Raw genomic sequence first — 21,951 nt, 5'->3', positions numbered from 1 at the left:
TAAGTAAATCTTTAATATACAGAAATTATTTTTTTTTTCATAGATGTAAAATCAAAATCATTATGAAAAAATATTCATGAAGGTTTTTATACATGGAATTTTTCATATTAAACGTTCACTCGTATAAAAATGTGTCTCGTATAAATAATTAAAAATTGCTTAACGAAAAAAAAAAAAAAAAAAAAAAAATATTACTTTATAGAATAGTTGAAATTATTCTTCATTTTAAATGTTATAAGAAGTTTTTCTTTAAAACCTCTAACGCATTTAAAAAAATAAATCCATTTATTTACATACCTAAATGTTGTTTAAAGGATAAATTTATATTTATGCATAACTGCTGGGAATTTATACTAATACAAATGTTTTTTCTCTAAAACTGGATCCCGCAATCTTCATTTATTTGCGCATTTGAATATTTTTTCGGTTGGACACTAAAATTTTAGCTCTAGAAGATTTTACATTTACTTGCAGTTGGGATAGATTTATCCTAATGCGAATATTTACCTACTTCAAAAATGTTGTTCCTAAACCGCTTAGCTGTAATTTGCATTCGTTTATCTGTTAATAGATTCTTTCAGCTGCTCAAGAGTTTCAAAATATTTTATAAAAATTATTTAATCCTACAGTAGTAAAAAAAAAAATTTACATTTATTTATAAATGTTTTAATCTCACAGATTTACTCTTCTCAACACCCTTTTGAAAACTTATATTTACTCAAAACTTTACCTTCGAGAAATTTTATACATTTTATTTTAATTTTGTTTATCACCAGCTTAAAAGATTTAAGATGTTTTTGAAAACTTCTGCAGCCTGTTTATGCAATCTGTAAAATACATCATGCAATAGCAGACCTTTATAAATCTATTTTATTATTTTGAGGAATCTTAGATAAATTTTTGAAAAAAATATATGTATTTGCTCAAAACTTTATCTTGGGAAAATTTTATATATTTTATGCTAATTTTGTTTTATCGCATCCTTTAAAGGATTAAAATACTTTTGAGAACCACCGCTATCTAGTTATGCAATCTGTAAAATACATTATGCAATAGAAAACCTAAATATATATTTGTCATTTTAAAAGATTTCAAAATTTTTATATTTACTCAGCTGAAAAACTAAAATTATTTTAATTAGCATAATCTATACTGCATTATGCAATAGCAGACCTTCATATATGTATTTATTATTTTAAAGGATCCTAGATAAATTTTGAAAAATAAACGTATTTACTCAAAACTTTATCTTGGGAAAATTTTATGTTTTATGCTAATTTTGTTTTATCGCAACCTTTAAAGGATTAAAATACTTTTGAGAACTACCGCTATCTAGTTATGTAATCTGTAAAATACATTATACAATAGAAAACCTAAATATATATTTGCCATTTTAAAAGTTTTCAAAATTTTTATATTTACTCAGCTGAAAAACTAAAATTATTTTAATTAGCATAATTTATACATTTACACGATTTCAGAGAAATTTTTTCTCGGAAAAATGATCCTAAATCTTAAAAATTCAAGGAAAATTTTTATCTTTACATAGTCGGTTTTTCTTTGATGCATTAAATATAAAAAGAGGTGTTTTAGGAGATGATGCATTAGTTCATTTCTGCTCGTCATAAAACGAGTTTGGTATAATTCTGTGCTTTACGAAAAAATCTTTATTTTTTCAACTATGGCGATACAATTATATTCCAACGTAGTGAATACAATTGCTCAAACATATGAAGATCTTTTAACACACAATCCTATTAGTAAAGATATGAGTATTAGAGCTTGTAATGTTTGCAGTGATACTATCACATCATTTAATAGTATCCTATTGAATCCGCGAGTAAGTGTTCAAGAGAGACGGTCTATACAGGCAAATATTACACTATTACATTCTTATTATGAGAAGTTTCTACTATTAAGTGAGCAAGTGGTTGGTGGAGATTTGAATTCTAGAAATTTAATTCGGTGGCGCGATATGGAAAACGCTTTTCAGAATCGTATAACAACTGGCTGCATTGTAAATATTGGTCATATTGATTTAAGAACATTTCTGACTGATGCAAAAAGTTTAACAATGAATAAAATTCGAGATTCTATGCAGCAGATTGGAAATATTAAAGTTAGTACAACTTTAATGTGCAAATTTGAAAATGTTAAGAGTGAATTAACCATTGAGGAAACAAAGACATTTCAAACTCAAAGTCGTGAGATATTGATAACAACAGATCTAGACAACTGGTTTGTTAGTAGTGTGTATGATGTTTTATTGAAGAAAGTTGAAGAGTTTAATCAAAAAGACTCAGGGTGGAGTTTAGTGGAAGTGATAAATTTAACTATCAACATCGCTAGATATGCCCCATTGAGAGCTGGCTTATCAACGTTTGTCTCCTTGCCTAAAGATATACAATATAAAAGAGCTGTCATCAACATCCAAAATAATGATGAATTTTGTTTTCTTTGGTGTGTAACTGCTGCAGTATATGGTGCTGAAACTACTCACCCAGAAAGGACATCATCATATCCACATTTCAGTACACTTTTTAATTACAAGGATATTAACTTTCCTATAACTCTCAAAGACATTCCGAAATTTGAAAAGTTAAATAACTTAAAGATAAATGTTTACGGGTTTGAATCGCAGTTCACTAAGAATGAAGAGGAAGATTCAGCATCTAGTGTAATAGCGCCATTATACTTAAGTACTAATTATCAATGTAAGAAACCTATAATTTATTTATTAATGATTGAAGCTAATAATATTAATAATAATAATAATAATAATGATAATAACAATCTTAATAATGATAATCTTAAGAACTACAGACCAATTTTCCATTTCACTTTAATAAAAGATTTATCACGTTTAGTAAAAAGCCAAATATCAAAAAGTAAAAGTAAATTATGGTTTTGTGAGAGATGCTTGTGTCATTTCAGATATGAAAATTCTCTAGAAAAACATAAATTAGACTGTATTAAATTCAATAAGATTAGAATGAGTTTGCCTGACAAAGATAATAAAACATTGAAATTTAAAAATTTTAAATATAAAGATCCTGTTCCATTTGTTGTCTACGCCGATTTAGAATGCACTCTTGAATCTGATAATGGTACTGAAAAACACGTTCCTTATAGTATAGCTTATTATGTCTTGTGTAATTATGATTCTTCGTTATCAAAGTTTGAGCTCAAACGCTCTTCTGATTGTATTGAATGGTTTATTAAGGAGTTGGAAATTTTGGGACGAAAAGTTGATTTTAAACTCAAAAACCCTATACCTATGAAACCACTCAATACCGATGAAAAAAGATATCATAATGAAACAAAAGATTGTCATATTTGTGGGAAAATAATCGATTCTAATGCTAATAAATGTCGTGATCATTGTCATTTCACCGGAAAATATCGCGGACCTGCGCATAATTCATGTAATCGAAATTACAAACAATCTCACAAAATACCTATTATCTTTCATAACTTAACAGGTTACGATTCGCATTTTATTATTAAATCATTAGTCACAGGTTTTGAAGGTTCAGTTACTGTTTTACCCATTAATAAAAAACGTTATATATCTTTTACAAAGTCTATTAAAAATACATTAGTTGAATTGCGTTTTATTGACTCATTTCGATTCATGGCATCTGGTCTCGAGAAACTAGCATCATATCTTACAGATAATGACAAACAAATTACACGAATGTATTACTCTGATCATGAGCAGTTTAGTTTAGCCACTCGTAAAGGAGTATTTCCGTATGAGTACATAGATTCAATAGTAAAGTTAAATGAAGATGAATTGCCTCAAAAATCATTTTTTTATTCCAAACTAAATGATAATAATATATCTGACGAAGATTATGATCATGCAAAATTAAATTGGAGTAAATTTAACATCAAAACACTTGGTGAATATTCTGATTTGTATTTAAAAACCGATGTGTTATTATTAGCTGATATTTTTGAAAATTTTCGACGTAGTTGTTACAATACTTATAATTTAGATCCCCTTCATCATTCATATCCCCAAACAGCACCAGGATTAGCCTTTGATGCTATGTTAAAGCTCACAGGTATTCAATTAGAACTGCTAGATGATGCTGAAATGATATTATTTATAGAAAAAGGCATAAGAGGTGGTGTATCACAGTGTACGAATCGTCATGCTGTGGCTAAAAATCGATTTATGGGTGATGACTTTAATCCGAATGAACCTGAATCTTATTTAATGTATTTTGATGTGAATAATTTATATGGAGCTGCAATGAGTATGCCCCTACCATATAAGTCATTTAAATGGGTTGATAATATAACTGTAGACAATATAGATATTATTTTTAATTCAAACGAATCAAAAGGTTTTATACTAGAGGTAGATTCAGAATATCCGATAGAGCTTCTTCATGATCTGCATAAAGATCTACCATTATGTCCTGAGCATTTTGTACCACCAAACAGTAAGCAATCTAAATTAATTACTACTTTATATTCAAAAGAAAGATATGTTATTCATTATAAGAATTTACAGCAGTGTCTTCAGTTAGGTATGAGACTCGTAAAAGTTCATCGTATTCTAGGCTTCGAACAATCAGCTTGGTTACAGCCATACATTGATAAAAATACTGATTGTCGCAAAAATGCTAAGAATGAATTTGAAAAAAACTTTTTTAAGCTTATGAATAATAATGCTGTATTCGGAAAAACAATGAAAAATGTTAGAAAACATAAAGAAATTAGAATAGTAACAGAATGGACAGGACGTTATGGTGCAAAATCTCTAATTTCTAAACCTAACTTTCATAGTTTAACTGTTTTTGGCGAAGACATGGTAATAATTAAATTAAAAAACGTTCATGTGCATTTTACAAAGCCTATCTATATTGGATTCAGTATACTTGACTTAGCTAAGACATTCATCTATGATTTTCATTATAATTATGTAAAGAAAAGTTTTCATTATGAGGCATCAAAATTAATGTATACAGATACTGATAGTCTCATTTATCATTTTACAGTACCTAATATCTATGAAATTATTAAACGTGACATAGATAAATTTGATACATCTGATTATTCTCCAAATAATGTATATAATATTTCATTAAAAAATAAAAAAGTAATAGGTCTTATGAAAGATGAGACTAATGGTAAAATTATAGAGGAATTTATAGGTTTAAGAGCTAAGCTTTATACATATAGAAAATATAAAGATAATAAAATTGAAAAAAGAGCCAAAGGGATTAAAGGTTCAACTTTAAGAAGGATTGAGTTTGATTATTTTAAAAAATGTCTTTTAGAACATTGTAACGTTATAGAAAAGGAATGGCTAATCAAAAGTGATAAACATATTGTTAAGGCGGTTTTACAACAAAAATTAGCATTAAGTTGGAATGATGATAAAAGACGTCTACTTGAGAATTCGACCGATACCTTACCATGGGGGTATATGGAAGTAGAAAAAAATAATGTATAATCATTAACATTAATACTTATAAATTAAAAATTTGTACAAAATAATAATAAAAAGTAAATTTGTAAAAATAATAATAAAAAATAAATAACACATTTTGTATTAAAAAAATTTTTTTTATTTATTTATTCATTAAAGTACATTGCATATAAAAATAATCTGAAAAAAAAAAAAAAATGAAGTTTTCATAAATCTGATTTGTCTACCCAGCTATTATGTGAGCTATCAAATCCTAACCACTTTACAAAATATTTATTTCCACGCCTTTTTACTATTTTTTCTACAAGGTAGATATCAGGGTATTTGACTTTACTAAGCTCTTCATTGTAAAATCCACCTTCGATTGATTGGTTTTGATAATCAGTAAGCTTGTACGTTGTTGGATTAGTATTTTGCACGCTTTTTATTGTGAATATTTCTGTAGTCCAGTTTGGTGTATAACCTTTTTCGAAAACGTGCTTGTATTTGTTTATTCGCACTTTATCGCCAACTTTAAACTTGCTTTTCCTTTTATTCACCGGTTGATTGATTTGAAGGGGTTTGTAAATCTTCTTGAATAGTTCTTTTTCATTTTCAACTGTTACATCAATGGGCTTCATTTTGATCGTTCGATGTTTGGTATTGTTGTAAGTATCAACCAAATTTCTGAGCATATCAATCCATCGGTAACTACCTTGAGCTGTGAATTCTTGCCACATTTTATTTTTTAGAGTTCTATTGAAACGTTCACATATGGATGCTTTTAGGTTGCTAAATGTTGAGTACATATGAATTTTATGACTTTTTATGAGATCTTTGAATTCTTTATTGTAAAACTCCTTGCCTTGGTCAACGTGTAGATTTTGAGGATACCTCCTTTGTTGTAATACAGACTTCATAGCATTTCTGACATCACCAGCACTTTTTCTTTTAATAGGAACAGCCCAAGCATACTTTGAGAATACGTCTATAATTGTTAGTAGATATTTAAATCCACTATTTACAGAACTATATGGTATCATTTCCACTAAATCAGCTTGCCAAGTTTCATCAAGTCCTCGAATGTCAACATGACGACGAGTATAATTTTTTCGTGCTGGTTTGTGAAGCTCTTGAGCTATGACTTTCTTCTTATTTTCCATGTTTTTCAAGTTTAGATACTCTACGTTCAAAATCAGCTAATATTCCACCATTACGTATTACAGATCTCGTAAGCGTTGATATACGATTCGATTGCTGTTGACTATATAGAATCAGATCACTAAGACTCCCTTCTAATGCACTCACTTTGGTTTTCAATTCAACAATGAGGTCTGGATGAGTTTTGTATTTATCATCCATATGGTTTATTGCAGCTTTCATAGCATTATATGTGACTGCATCACTTTCATTCTTAGGTTCAGCAACATTACATAACCTCTTTTGGTCTAAGTCGAACTGTCCATCATTTGTTAACTTGAAACCTTTTCCAGGTGGTCCAACACCACTACTGCAGCCTTTAAATTGTGTCTGATTCGATTGGGAAGATACACGTCCAAATATATCGATACCCATTTTGATGATCTTCTCTACTTGAATGTTATTTTATAAATGATGAATTATTGCTAATGTCTCTCTCAATAAATAATTTCAGCTTCACGCAGCTCTTCAATCATTGAAATTATCTCATTTGAATGACTAGAGTTGCCAGCTGTTTGAGATGCCATCAACAGACGAAGGCGATCTACGAGTTCATTAGGATCATCCCAATAAATATAATCCATATATTTTCATTTCTTTGAAACAGTCATAAAGTTCGGTAGTCCTTTACCTTTTTTCATTGGTGATCCAACAAATTCAGCGATATATTTATTGTATTTGGCACTCTTTTCAACGTAAAGACTTCTTTCGGGTTCATAATTTTTTCTATGAGTATTCGTTGAAACAATGAGTTTATGGTACTCATCTAAATCACTTGACGTAATAGAATTTTCATTCGGATCACTTTTAAATAACAATTCTATAAGTCCCGGAGATAAAACATGATTTTGATCATTCACTGAAATCATATTATCTCTAAATTGAACAGGTGAATTACCAAAAAATAATTGATTATTTTTTTTACGAATACCGAATCTTGTATCCAAACCTTTAGGATTTTTTTTATTCAACATCTCAATATATTTAGATATAGAGTTGTGATATTTCAGTGGTGTGCTTGTAGAGGTTGGAGGGTGAGATATAATGGTTTCATCCAAGTTGTTGCTACTAGTACTGTTCACATTTAAATCATCATAAGTATTCTGACCATGATGTATGCCACTATTATCATTAATAGTTTGATAGTCACTATGTTCACGTTTTTTCAGAAAAAAATTTTGCACTGATTCTTCTTCTTTTTTAATTTCATGTTTCAAAGCCTTAGAATTTTCAACTAATGCCCTTCGTTTGTTCCGAAGTGTCTTTATCAACTTTTAATATTTTATGCTTTTGTCTTATGGCATCACTAATTTTGGATATTTGTAGCAGCCTATCTTTCTGCTGAGAAATATTTCTACACTCCATGTTTGCACACTTGAATGTTCTTTATGACTGTGTCAATTTGTATAGGGATGATTAATTCATACTTATAAAACAGTCAAAACCTTTTCTATAACGTCCATTATTCAATTCACTATCCTTATCAATAACAACAAATTCGTATTTATTATCACTTTTCTTATCATTCCAGCATGCTGAACATAATTCTTTAAATTCATTGTATGGCATATCTGTATTCACATGATCATCATATATGTGCTTCAAATTCATTTCATCTTGACGAAAAAGTACAAGAAAATTGGCATTGTCACGTATCAGATGTTTTGGTATACGTGTATAGGTTTGACAGAGATAAAAGCTATCAACATTTTTGTGTCGCCCCATACAAAAATATGCTCTGACATGATCTTGCTTCTCACAAGCTACGTCATCGAATATCATGAGAGAATTCGGTTGTGCGTCATCCGGATTTACAACTGATTCATGATCATTAAATGGGAAGTATCCAACTCCTTCAATAGGCTGTAGTGCTGACTCTAAGAATTTATATTTAGGCTGATTCAGTGATTTAGAGTATACATAAATGTTCTCAAATCTCAAACCATTAGGGTGAGTAATCAGTGCAAGAAGTGCATTCGTTTTCCCACAATTTGATGGTCCACAAAGAACTGCTCGAACAGTATTTGGTAGCAGTGCACCATGACGTTTTTGAATTTTTTTATCATCACCTTGAATAACTTGGTCAAAATTGATCACAGGTAATTTAGCTGTCTGTTTTTCAAACTTCATCTTTTATTATTTTCAGAGAAACTGATTACCAAGTTGATCGGATGGTGGATAAACGATAACTCAACAATTCACCTATAAATACTGAGTATTTATAACACTGCGATTAGTCGTGAATCTACAATGACGAAGAGCACACGTTTAAATAAAACTAAGCCCAAGCAAGGCAAAGGTTTTGTCAACGGTATTATAAATAAGCTACCAATTGAATTACACGTGCCAGGATATCAATATTGTGGGCCCGGTACAAAATTAGTAAAAAGATTAGCTCGTGGTGATCCGGGGATAAATCCTCTAGACAGAGCTTGTAAAGCTCACGATATTGCTTATTCTAAAAATCCTGACAATATGGCGGCACGTCATGCAGCCGATAAAGAACTTGCTGAAAAAGCTTTACAACGTCTTCATGCAAAAGATGCTAGCCTTGGTGAAAAAGCTGTGGCTTGGGGGGTCAATAAAACTATGAGAGTGAAGAGAAGTTTTGGTATGGGCCTGAAAAAGATGGCTACAGTTAAAAAGAAGTTGAAAATAAAGAGTAGGAAGTCTAAAAGAAATAGTAAAAAGAAGAAGAAGAAGATAGTAAAGAAAGAAAAAAAAAGACTCGTTCCTATTCGGCATATTATAAGTTCCGCTAAAAAAGCTATGCGTAAAAGTACTGAACCAATAAGGTCTGCATTAGACGGTGCACGCGAAGCTGTAAAAATAGCTGGTGGGAAAAAGAATATTCGGGTACCTCGCCATATGTTAGATGTACCTCTAATATCTAAATCTCGTAGGATACCAGTACCAGCATCAATACCACAAAATAATGGTGAAAAAATATCAAAAGTTGGTGGAATATTACCACTTTTGATACCATTATTCGCTGGCTTAAGCGCTACTGGCGCATTAGCTGGGGGCACTGCTGGTATCGCTAAAGCTGTAATTGCTGCTAAGGATGCTAAGCGTGAATTAGAGGAATCCAAGCGACATAATTCAACAATGGAAGCTATAGCTCTGGGCAAAGGATTATACTTGTCACCACATAAATCTGGGATGGGACTATATTTAGGTTCTCCTCCTCCAAAAAACATGTAACGCTACCTCATCGAGCTCTGACCAATTTTGATTTAATCAAATATGCAAAGGATTTAAAGATTGCATATTTCCGAGGTGTTTTCATGAGAAATGATTTACCAAAATCTGGTCCATGGAAAAAGGAATCAGCAATCATAAATCTAGATGATAAAAATGGTGGTGGAACTCATTGGGTTGCATACAAGAAAAATGGTGATGATGTCATTTATTTTGACAGTTTTGGTAACCTCCAACCACCAGAAGAACTCATGAAATATCTCGATGTTGGTAGCGTAAAATATAATCATCAGAAATATCAAGATTATGATACCGTCATATGTGGACATTTGTGTCTAAAATTCCTCAATAATGAACTATAAATGGGTGTGTGGTTTGATTGATATGCTTAGTCATGGCTGATTCGTTGACGTTAACACTATCTGGAGCTACATCCACATTGGAAGCTCAATATTTTCCACCAATTGAATTATCGCCTGGAAAAAGTTATGTCTTGGGTCTTGTGGAATTGTTAACATTCAATTCTATACCTAATATTGATGAGGGTTGTAATAAGTTCTATTTATCCAGCATAAATGGGAAGGAAGCGGATAAGGTTATAACAATACCTACTGGAAGTTATGAACTTCGCGATATTGAAAAATATTTAATAAAGGAATTACCTGAGGGTGTAGAACTGAGCATCAAAGCAAATAACAATGAATTACATAGTGAAATCAACTGTAATCAAATTGTAAATTTTGAACCGAAAGATTCAATCGCATCATTATTGGGATTCGGAAATCGCCGACTTGCACCAAAGCTTCTCCACAAATCTGATTTACCAATAAAAATTCTCAAAATTAATGCATTGCGAGTTGAGTGCAATATTACTACTGGTGCATATATGAATAACCGGAAAGTACATACAATTCATGAGTTTTTTCCAAGTGTTGCACCAGGATATAAGATCATTGAAGTACCATCCCACATCATTTATTTACCAGTCGCCGTACAGTCAATACACAATCTGCAGCTACGAATTGTAGATCAAGACGGGGAGTTGGTGAATTTTCGTAGTGAAACGATAACAATAAGATTGCATATTAAATCAGTCAAATAATGGGGATTGTGTTTGATAAAAAAATTGGTGGCAGTTATAAAAGTGAAGCATCATGCCGAAAGCCCATCAGTCGTCGTGTCCCTGTCAGGGTGCTAACATCTCAGAACGCCCAATTTCTCAACAGCCTGGGATTAAAATTACGTGGAAAATCGGTAAAATAAGAAAAATCAATTTGTGCTGTATTATACTACCATGGCGGAAATCTTGAACATCCAAAAACCAATAATCTTCGATGAATCAATTTCTCACTATGAGGTTCATTCACATCAACCTTATGCTTCAACAACATTTAATAATAGTGATGAAATAAGAATCACTATTCAACATCAGGATTTATGCATTCTACCGAGTAAGAGTGCCTTACACATTTGTGGAAGATTTACGAAGGAAGATGGCACTGCTGTTAGTGAAACTATGGAGTTGGTTAACATGGCCATTTGTCACATGTTTGAAGAAATACGCTACGAATTGAACGCCATTGAAATTGATAGATGTAAGAATGTTGGAATTACAAGTCTTATGAAGAATTATATATCTTTAACCCCCGGGCAGGCTAATTTAATGGAAAACGCCGGGTGGTTACAAACTGATGATAAATTGACTAATGGCGACGGATATTTTGATATTTCTATACTGCTGAGTTTATTACTTGGATTCGCTGAAGATTATAATCGGATTATTATGAATGCTAAGCATGAGTTAATTCTCATCAGATCAAACACTGATATTAATGCATATCTACATACACCTGCTGCTAGAGAAGCTGCTGAAAAAGTTAAAATAGTTCTCAATAAAGTTGAATGGAATGTACCATACATTACAATGTCGGATAAGCAGAAGATTCAAGCACTAAGTTTTATCTCAAATGATCCAGCTATTCCATTGAGCTATCGTACATGGCAATTATATGAATATCCCCTACTTCCTAAAACAACAAAACATATTTGGCCTATCAAAACTTCAACACAATTGGAGAAACCACGATATCTGGTTCTAGGATTTCAAACTGCAAGAAAAAATGTTGTGACGAAAAATTCCAGTCACTTTGATCATTGTAATATCCGAGATGTAAAAGTTTTCCTCAATTCTCAAAGTTATCCATATGGAAATTTGAATTTAAACATTAATCGCAATCAGTATGCTTTATTATATGATATGTATACTAATTTTCAAACGTCATACTATAATAAAGAGCCGGAACCATTGTTGACTAAAGCAGGATTTTTGGAAGAAGCACCACTCTACATTATCGATTGTTCAAAACAAAATGAATCAATCAAATCTGGACCAGTTGACATTCGTGTTGAATTTGAATCAAATGACCAGTTTCCCGATCAGACATCAGCATACTGCTTAATTCTGCACGATCGTATTATTGAATATAATCCATTAAGTAGTACTGTAAGAAAATTAATTTAATTATAATTGTATTAGAAAACAAGGTTGAGAAAAAATAAATAAATTTTCACTATTAAAATATGTTTCAATCATTTTATTTTGCTTATACCTAATACACATAGTTAATTAATTAATATAGTATGATAAGTACATATAATTATATATAAGTTGAAAAAAATGTTAAGTATGAAATTTATAATTATTTTAATGCATCTTTTATTTTTTTACACTTAGTACAATCTTTTTTGTAAGGATAAAGATAAATTCCCGGAACATCATAATCGGGACTTGTAATTGAATTATGTTCAATGCAAAACTTATAGTCCATAATTTTAAAGTTCTGTTTTAAATTAATTGGTAGTTTATCCCAGACAAATCGTATTTGTAATCGAGCAAATTGAAGAATGAACACGTCATCAAGACAAGCAATGTCAGTCGCATCCATTTTTCTCAAATCTGATAGTTGGTAGAATAACTGAACTGACTTCTCATATGATGGCTTACAGCCCCAATATTTCAAAAACCATTGTTTTAGCTGCTGAACAGTTCCATATGAACAGGCATAATGTCCGAGTTTAGTGTGGTTGAATCTGAATTCGCATCGAGGTCTATTCATATTTTCGAGATTATCAATCGAAAAGAATCTCATTAGTTCTAAATCAATAACTGGGACTGCATAATCAATCATTTCTTCAAGTCGTTTTTGCATCGTTGGTCCTTGTACATAAAAATATCGTGCATTCTGAACTAGTTGTTTTACCATAGGTTTCAATGATTCATAAGGTTGATCACCAGTATCCCAGTGAATACCATGACGATTCCCATCTTGATCTTCACTTTGTTGTACAATCACAGTGTCGGTGTACTGAATGGGTGGTTTGAATACACAAATTTTGCACTGATAAACACCATTTGCATTATTTAGGTTATTAATATCAACTACACAGAGTTCCTTAATAATAAATTTTCCATTAGGAACTATATAACCAACAAAATCCACTATATACTCCATGGTGATTTATTTATCGACTATACGACTCTCCAATTTTTCAAGATTTTGAATGATTTTATACAAGTTTTTTATTGAATCTTTAAGAGCAAAACAACTTGCGCACGATGTGTCTCGTTTACTTCTTATTATATCCAAATTTTTATAATAAGAAAATAGATCACTTAGAAAAGAACCAATAAACTCAGGCCATATATCACCAAAATGATTTTCTACTATTTCATCAGTGTCTATCATACCAGGATGACTAATACGTAAAAAATGTTTTTCACTATCACTAAGTTCCTCCATTTAGCACAGCTATAACTACGAGGATTGACCAAGAAAGCTAGAGTTTTTATAATGGTTATCCCCTCTAACAAATGCTTCGTGTTGGGGATTTCTACAGAAAAAAAATAATTTGGGGATACAAAATAAAAAATGATTGGTTTAAAACCGGTTAGATCAACCGTTAAATCCCCTACTTCTAATAAATAAAAATATTCTTAGAAAAACTTTCGAATTTTTGTCCATAACCCGCCCTCTCACAGCTGTTAAAAAATTTAGAATAATCAGGATTAAAAATAAACCCCCACCAATGTGCTCATAGAAAATTCGAGAACATTCTGGAATGATCAACCTCCAACCAAGTCCCCCTCCCAATCCTGCTTAGAACTGTCAAAATTCGAAGATATATAGTAAAAAGTCCACATTTATCAGATAAGTCCCAAAATCTTCTTTTATCGATAAGAGGAAATGGGCTCCCAAAGGAAATCTACATTACCATGATCAGGTTCCAGTCAAATCTGCATTACCATGGTTGGGCCTCAACCAAGTCTGCATTATCATGAGCAAGCCCCAACCAAATCTACGTTATCATTAATAAGAGAATAGGCCCCAAAAATATCGATAAGTAATGAAAAAAGGTCTCAAATATCGATAAAATAAATCTACATTACCGATAACTGTACCAAATATCGATAAAACAAATCTACATTACCATAAATATAAAAAAAGCTCCCAAATATCGATAAAATAAAATCTACATTACCAACATCAGGCTCAAATGTCGATAAAACAAATCTACATTGCCGACATCAGGTACTTACCCTGGGTCGGTAAAGTAGGACACTGTTTTGATTCCTGGGCCCAAAGCCTCCCTGTTTAACTACTTACATTTCTATTAATATAATTTAAATCTACATGATAACATCGAAAGCATCGAGATTTCTACTTTGGAAATTCAAAGAAGTACGGTTATTGTTAATGAAGCGAACAAAAGCGATACTGCTGAAAAATTAAAAAACTCAAAAAACTTGAGATCAACCCGGAACAACAAATTGACGACTGAAGAGTACATTAAAATTCTATTTACACTAGCAATCAAATTAAGGGATAATCTAACTTATACAGCTGCTCTACATGTTGCGCAAGTGTTGGATTTATTTACTTGTACACCCAGCAGAGCTTGTTCCAAATACTACTGGATTGAAATTTGTAATGAATATTCTCAGAATCTATCTACTCATAGTGTATGCATTGGTTGTGGCGGGTATCTTGGAGTTAGCACGAAAAAAAATCTCAAATGCGACAAGTGTTCATTACGAATGAAATGTGAGTCGTCAGATAGCTCTTTCTTATGTTTATCGATAACTGATCAATTACGTGATATTTTAGAAACTTCTGATGCACATAATCTTTACTCATTAAGTCGTCAAAAAATCAATATCTTCGCGATAGAGGATATTTATGATGGTGATTTGTATAAAAAAGTAATGAAAGACTCTACCAATATTATTAGTTTAAATTTTAGTGTTGATGGAACGCCAATTTTCGATAGTTCTAACAACTCTGCATACTCAGTATTATGCACAATCAATGAATTATCACCGGCTGAACGTAAAAATCACGTACTTCTCGCTAGCATATGGTATGGAAGTAGTAAGCCAAAAATATGAATGGATATTTAACACCTTTTGTTAACGAAGCAAAGAAGTTGTATACCGAAGGGTTCGATTATTGCTATCAAGGTCAAAAATATAATAAAAAAGTGATTGTTTTGATGGGTATTTGTGATTCTGTTGCGCGGCCACAGGTACGATGCTCTACTCAATTTAACGGGGAATATGGCTGTGGACTTTGTCTCAATCCTGGTAAAGAAGTTGCGAAAGGTAATGGTCATACTAGAATTTATCTATTGGAGGGTACAAATGCTTTTGCCGAAGGGCTGAGAAATCATAAAGAAACATTAATACATATCGAAAACAAAGAAAAAGGGATGAAAAATAAATCGATTTTGTGTGACCTTCTGAACTATCACATAATTAATAATTTAGATGTAGACTGGATGCACTGCGTAGCATTAGGAGTTTGTCGGCAGTTCTGTACTTTGTGGTTTTCTTCCTTTAACAAAGATCAGAAATACTACTTTGGGTCTTTCTTGGATGATATTGACGAACATCTTTTATGTTACACTCCAACCATTGAAATTTCATGGATACCTCGGAAAATGAGTGATAAAGTGCATTGGAAAGCTCATGAGTGGGTTATGTTTTTATTATGCTACAGTCTACCAACTTTAAAGAAATTTTTTTCCCAAGAAGTTTGTGGATCATTGGGCTTTGCTTGTCGATGGGATTTCTATTTTGGTAAAAGCATCTATATTGCCGTCAGAAATAATCTATGCGGAACAATGCTTAATTAATTTTATAAAGGGTGTGTCAGTATTGTAAGGTGAAGAACATCTGAGTTTCAATGTACATCTTCTTGCACATTTGCCACGTAGTGTGAAGAACTGGGGTCCGCTTGATGCTCATAGTGATTTCTTATATGAAGATCTAAATCATGACATAAAGCATTCAGTTAAAAGTTCCAACGGTGTAGCAGTACAAATCAGTAATTCTTTCAGGCTCAAATGTGCGATTCATAAATTGAAGATTTTACATGATAAGAATTTAACTACTAAGCAAAGAAAATGTTTAAATTCAATTCTAAATCGTCAAACTAACCCTCGACCTCGTTTGCAAATTGGTAATTTAGGTGTTTTAGGGAAGTTTCAGTTTTCTAACAAATTACCAAGAAGCATAATCTTGACATTACTGAGAATTCATGTAGTTATGCAAGATAATGATATTTTTTATGAATACAAGCGTTGTTTATTCAATGACAAAATTTTTCACAGTACCGCATATCAGCGCACCAGTAAACGAATCAATTTTAATGTTATTTGGACGGATTTTTGCAATAACGTCTTAACTAACCTTATAAGTTAGCCCGTCAGCACTCACGTTATGAGCATTTTGCTCACGCTCGATTTAAAACGATGATAACTTTTTTTTTTTCAAATGGAAAGGGTAGATGAAATTTTTTCTACCTTCGAGTAATTTTATCTATTTCCAAATTATGAACTTTTGAAATCCCTCAATATTATATATAATTTATAGAAAAATATTTTTTTCATGCTCGTCGGAAATTGTGAGCATTCTTCTCATCACGGGATCATAGGTGTAACAAAAAAAAATTCACTTTCGGTAACGTTCGGGCCAGTTCGTGTGCCTCCGTAAGTGTATAGCTGTTCGGCCGCACTCAGTATACTTCGTAACTTTTAAACTTATCTTCCGTTACATGTGCAATAACATAGACGCTAAGAATATTTATGTTTATTAGTTATGTTATAAGAATAATAATAATAATAAATAATTATTTATTAATAATAATAAGAAGATTATGTAACGCGGATGTATGAATGTAAGTAATTATATACTATTATTAAATTAAATGTCATATTAAAAACACTGTTTATCTGTAGATAACCTAAGTTTTTGAGTTTATTAAAATTATTATTTAAACTAATTATCTCGTTTATGTAAAATTCAATGAGTTTTAATATTTTTAAAATTATTTTGTATAATTTAAATCAATTGTAGTTAAATTAATCATGGTGAATTATTTATTTATGTATTTTCAGATCATCATGGGTTCAGTGTATAATTTGCGATCGTCAAAAAAAATACCAAATGATATTGGAGAAAAAGAAATTGATGAAATTGATCAAGATATTTTAGAATCAATTCAACTTGATGACAATGACGAAGAATCGGATACTGAAACGAATGCTGAAGATAATGATGAAGTCGGACAATATGATACAGACACTGAGAAATCGCAATCTGAAAATTCTGAGGATTCTGATGCATCTGAAGATGAAAATAATAATGATAGTTCTAAATATGTACTTGGGAAAGACAATTCAACTAGATGGCAACTTAATCCACCTAATCAACGAGTGAGAACTGCTAAAGCAAACATTATTAGACATCTACCAGGCGTCAAAGGTTCAGCTAAAGATTTACGCACTATTCTGGATATTTGGAAATTATTTTTCCCACTATCGACTGTGCAAGAAATTGTATTATGTACGAACATTTATTTAGAAAAATTACGGACAGAAAGGTCGTACCAGCGAACAACAGATATTAATGCTACGAACGTCAATGAGATTTATGCTATGATCGGGTTATTGTTTTTAATTGGTCTGAAACATGGGTCACACTTAAATTTACAGGAACTATGGAGCTCTGATGGAACAGCACCTGACATATTTCGAGCTGTAATGAGTATGAGAAGATTTTATTTATTGTTAACTGCGTTACGATTTGATGACATAAACACTCGAGAGGAACGTAAAAAAGTGGATAATTTGGCTCCCATCAGAAAATTTAGTGATGATTTTATAGAAAGGTGTCAAAAGCTATACACACCAGGCGAATTTCTGACTATTGATGAAATGTTAGAAAGTTTTCGGGGTCGCTGTAAATTTCGCCAGTATATAGCTAATAAACCTGCAAAGTATGGCATCAAAATTTATGCTTTAGTTGATTAAAAGACATTTTACACATTGAAAATGGAAATTTATGCTGGAAAACAACCAGAAGGTCCTTATAAAATATCAAATAGCGCTTTCGATGTTGTCAAAAGATTGAGTGTACCAGTTCTAAATACAGGTCGCAATATAACGATGGACAATTATTTTACTTCAATACCTCTCGCTCAAGACTTGTTACAAAATCATCGAACAACAATGGTGGGGACAATCCGTAAAAATAAAAAAGAGCTTCCTCAAAAGTTTTTGAATACTAAAAAAAGAGCAGTTGCTAGTAGTGAATTTGTATTTTCTAGTAATTGTACTTTGGTATCATATATTCCGAGGAAAAATAAAAATGTCCTTGTTTTATCAACTATGCATCACTCACCGGAGATAGATGCTGAATCTGGACCAAAAATGAAACCAGAAATGATAACTTTCTATAATTCAACAAAATCTATATTTTGATTGTTTTTAACTTATATATTGTGTAAAAAAGTTATTGTTTGTTAATAAATAATTTTTTCTAACTGAAAAATCTATTAATAAAATAATACCGTGATGAACTCGTTCTGAATATAATCTATTACCATTTTAAGAAGAGAGATGCTGACAACGAGGCTAGTTTTGTCAAAATCTTGGGCAGACCTTTCTTGTCTTATTAAATTTAGTCAAAGATTCACTCAACATCTGCTGACCAGATCTTGTTTTGCCATTTTTGGTCCAAGACTCACTGCACACCTGCTAACCAGGTCTTGTTTTACTATTCTTGGCCCGAGATTCACTCAACAACAGATGATTAGATCTTATTGTTTTACAATTCTTAATAGTTCAAGATCTACTCAAGACCTGCTAATCATCTTTTTTTTTGCCATTCTTCGTCTAAGATTTACTCAACATCTGCTGATCAAGCCTTGTTTTGCCATTTTTGGTCAAAGCATAACTTAACATCTGCTGACGAGGTCTTGTTTTGCCATTATTAGTACAAAATTCACTAAAAAACCTTATTCTGTCGCTTAAAATTACAATTACATCTGTTTCTCCCTTGCGTGAAAAAATTAATCAGCACTAATGAGAAACACTAATGCTTTAGATTTTCGCACACTCATGGTTTAGTGTCATTAGTGCCATTATTGCGTTTACTGTCAATAGTGTATTCAGTATCATTAATTTAAATTTCACAGTAGAGTAGTACCGATTATTTGAATTACTAATGAACACTATTGAAACCTAGTTAGCACTTATCACTCCCAGTAATATTATAAGATTTACTAATCAGACTGCTAATGATCACTAATAAAACGCTATTCAACACTCATCACTTCCAATAATGCTGCCAGACTCAGTATTTAGAGTACTAATGATCACCTAAACAACACTAATCACTTCCAACAATGTTGCAAGATTTATTAGCCAGAGTACTAATGAACACTGAAAGAACATTATTCGAAACTAACCACTTCCGATAGTATTGCAAGATTCATTAGTCGAAATACTAATGAATACTATTACAACACTATCCAACACTAATCACGTCCAATAGTGTTGTAAGATTCACTAGTCAGAGTACTAATGATCGCTAATGAACCCTAATAAAACGCTTATCGACACTAATGAATTTTCCAATAGTGTAAATTAGTTTTTTTCCGTAAGGGTCTGTAGAGCTTTTCCGCATTTATTATTCGTTTTTGCCCAATACTGATAGTCAACCCTGGAAGATTAACATTCTGATACTCACACGAACTTAGGCCACGAAACAAGCCCTTCGTTAAACTTGGGCTATCGCTATCGTCATTTTTTTAAATGTTATATTCCATGAAGTGGGATTTTTTTAACGATGACACTTTTGTGCTTCGAAAAATTTTCAGTTCCATGAATGCTCTTTCGGTATCCTCTAAAACTTATTTTATTTTGAGTAATTATTTTTTTATATTAAAAATTAATCATATAAATGAAAATTTATAGTCATAACGACTCTCTCTACAAACTTCCTTTCAAGTTCGATCTACGTACTTAATTTACTCGAACAAAATATATTCTCATTGATACTCACAATCATCGTCAAACTGAAAGTCTTTATTTTTCATATTTTGTTTTATATTTTTAGATATATAATGTATTATATAATACAATATACAATTCAATATCTTGAGATTCTCCAACGTCAATTATATAAAAAAATATGTTTAACAATATAATATTTAATATATAAAAAAATATGTTCCATTATATATCATTCCAATATATGTAAATTTATAATGAATTTTATAAGTTAAAAATTATATTTTATAATTATATTACATATTATGAACATATGTATATATTTTTTTATAATTTAAATTATAAATCAAAGTATAACTTTGAATTTATATAAATATTATATTTTATTATACATACATTTTTGCCGTTTTATAAAATTATATATTTACGGTATATTTTTTTATCTATAATCAAAATATATATTATTTTCATGCGGGCGATTTCACTCATTTATTAATTATTTAATTATTTTGAATTAAAATTCAAACTTTTTAGTATCGATTTTTGACACCAAGGAGCGCTCTCGTCAAAAAAATTAGCAGGAGATATCCTAAGAGAATTTCCTTAAGATAATTCAAAAATCAAATTTAATATATAGTGCCGTTTTTAACCAATAAAAGACATTTTGTCTTACTATTAAATCCAAAAACCATTGTATGGTATTGAGTAGGAAGAGCTTTCGACACTCGTACGTTGGTGAAACCCGCCTAACGGCTCGTTTATCAATCACACTCGCTGTCGATTTCACTTTCTACTTAATTTTTCAATATACTATTTTTATTTTAGTGATGATTGCACAATTGAAGGAACAAAACTTGTACCTTTAGTTGTTTTGTAGAACTTTGATCTATCGGTCCGGACAAACCATTTAAAGGATTGGTTTATAAATCTACAGAGCTTTAAGGGTTACATTTAGCTGTCAAATCACCAGGCAAGATTAACCATTCGATAAATATTAGTAAAGTAGCAGTCGTTTTATCATAAAAAGTCATTCTCGTTTACAATACTTACGGAATGATGTTCGTAGCTTATCAATGGAAGTTTTGTTTTACTGAAGGTCCCTAAATCAATAACTGAGTTAATTTTTTTTTTAATGTTTCATTTCAAGTAAATTAATTTTATAATCAATTTTCTGTTCCTTGTAACGCTGGGGTAAACGTACAAACTATATTTAAGGTGGTGGATATAGCTTTCGCGGGTTTTGCCTCGATTAGCTCAGGGAAATAGAGACCCGTCTTTTCTTAAATAGCCCCGAACTGGCCGTACAAATCTTAAACTATACTAGCACTTAGCCTAAGGTTTCAGTCCGGTGATTGTGATATCCTTGGTGTCCTTGGATTGGCAGTTGGTTGACCCTTGGAAATCGCCTCCTTGGATCGGTGGTTGTCCAGGTGCTGCTTCTCTCATGCTTAATTATAGGAGGTGGACTGGATCAGGTAAATTCACTCAAACGCTGGTTCAGTTTATAGTTTGAATAATTATTTATTTAATCAATAATTATCAAACAGCCACAACACAAACACACTGGTACAATGTCTGATAGCACACAACTAACTGTGTGTCATATCACTGTTACTGTGACTAAGTGCACAGGGCCTACTACCCAATAATACTCCAAATAATCGTATTATTTACCGATACCCGTATAACACTAACTGGTTACTATAATTATTAACTAACTGTAATAATTATACTGGTTAATTAACCTGATTAACTAAGTGTAATCAACTATA

The 21,951-nt window shown here is 31.3% G+C and overlaps 3 protein-coding genes across 4 annotated transcripts in view; 2 read left to right on the top strand and 1 right to left on the bottom strand.

Annotated features, from left to right (window-relative positions):
* Positions 1 to 21,951, top strand: part of LOC130672386 (synapsin) — a 513,694-nt gene that overhangs the window by 190,143 nt on the left and 301,600 nt on the right. The gene's annotated exons all lie outside the window — the stretch shown is intronic.
* LOC130671917 (uncharacterized) lies at positions 5,653 to 7,000 on the bottom strand. The gene is made up of 2 exons (XM_057476056.1): positions 6,673 to 7,000; positions 5,653 to 6,608 (listed from the first exon to the last, which is right to left on the bottom strand). Exons 1-2 carry the CDS (start codon positions 6,998 to 7,000, stop codon positions 5,653 to 5,655), a joined length of 1,284 nt encoding a protein of 427 aa, XP_057332039.1.
* Positions 11,121 to 12,347, top strand: LOC130671916 (uncharacterized). The gene has a single exon (XM_057476055.1). It carries the CDS (start codon positions 11,121 to 11,123, stop codon positions 12,345 to 12,347), a length of 1,227 nt encoding a protein of 408 aa, XP_057332038.1.

Source organism: Microplitis mediator, chromosome 7 (genome assembly GCF_029852145.1).
Source record: "Microplitis mediator isolate UGA2020A chromosome 7, iyMicMedi2.1, whole genome shotgun sequence".
Taxonomy (NCBI): Eukaryota; Metazoa; Arthropoda; class Insecta; order Hymenoptera; family Braconidae; genus Microplitis; species Microplitis mediator.
Note: the sequence above shows the minus strand (reverse complement) of the source record. Positions and strands in the feature narration are given on the sequence as shown.

Coding starts and splice junctions, on each gene's coding strand:
- LOC130671917 (XM_057476056.1), bottom strand. CDS start 7,000: ATGGGTATCGATATATTTGGACGTGTATCTTCCCAATCGAATCAGACA. Junction 6,609..6,672: donor TAGTCAACAGCAATCGAATC/GTATATCAACGC, acceptor TTTTGAACGTAG/AGTATCTAAACTTGAAAAAC.
- LOC130671916 (XM_057476055.1), top strand. CDS start 11,121: ATGGCGGAAATCTTGAACATCCAAAAACCAATAATCTTCGATGAATCA.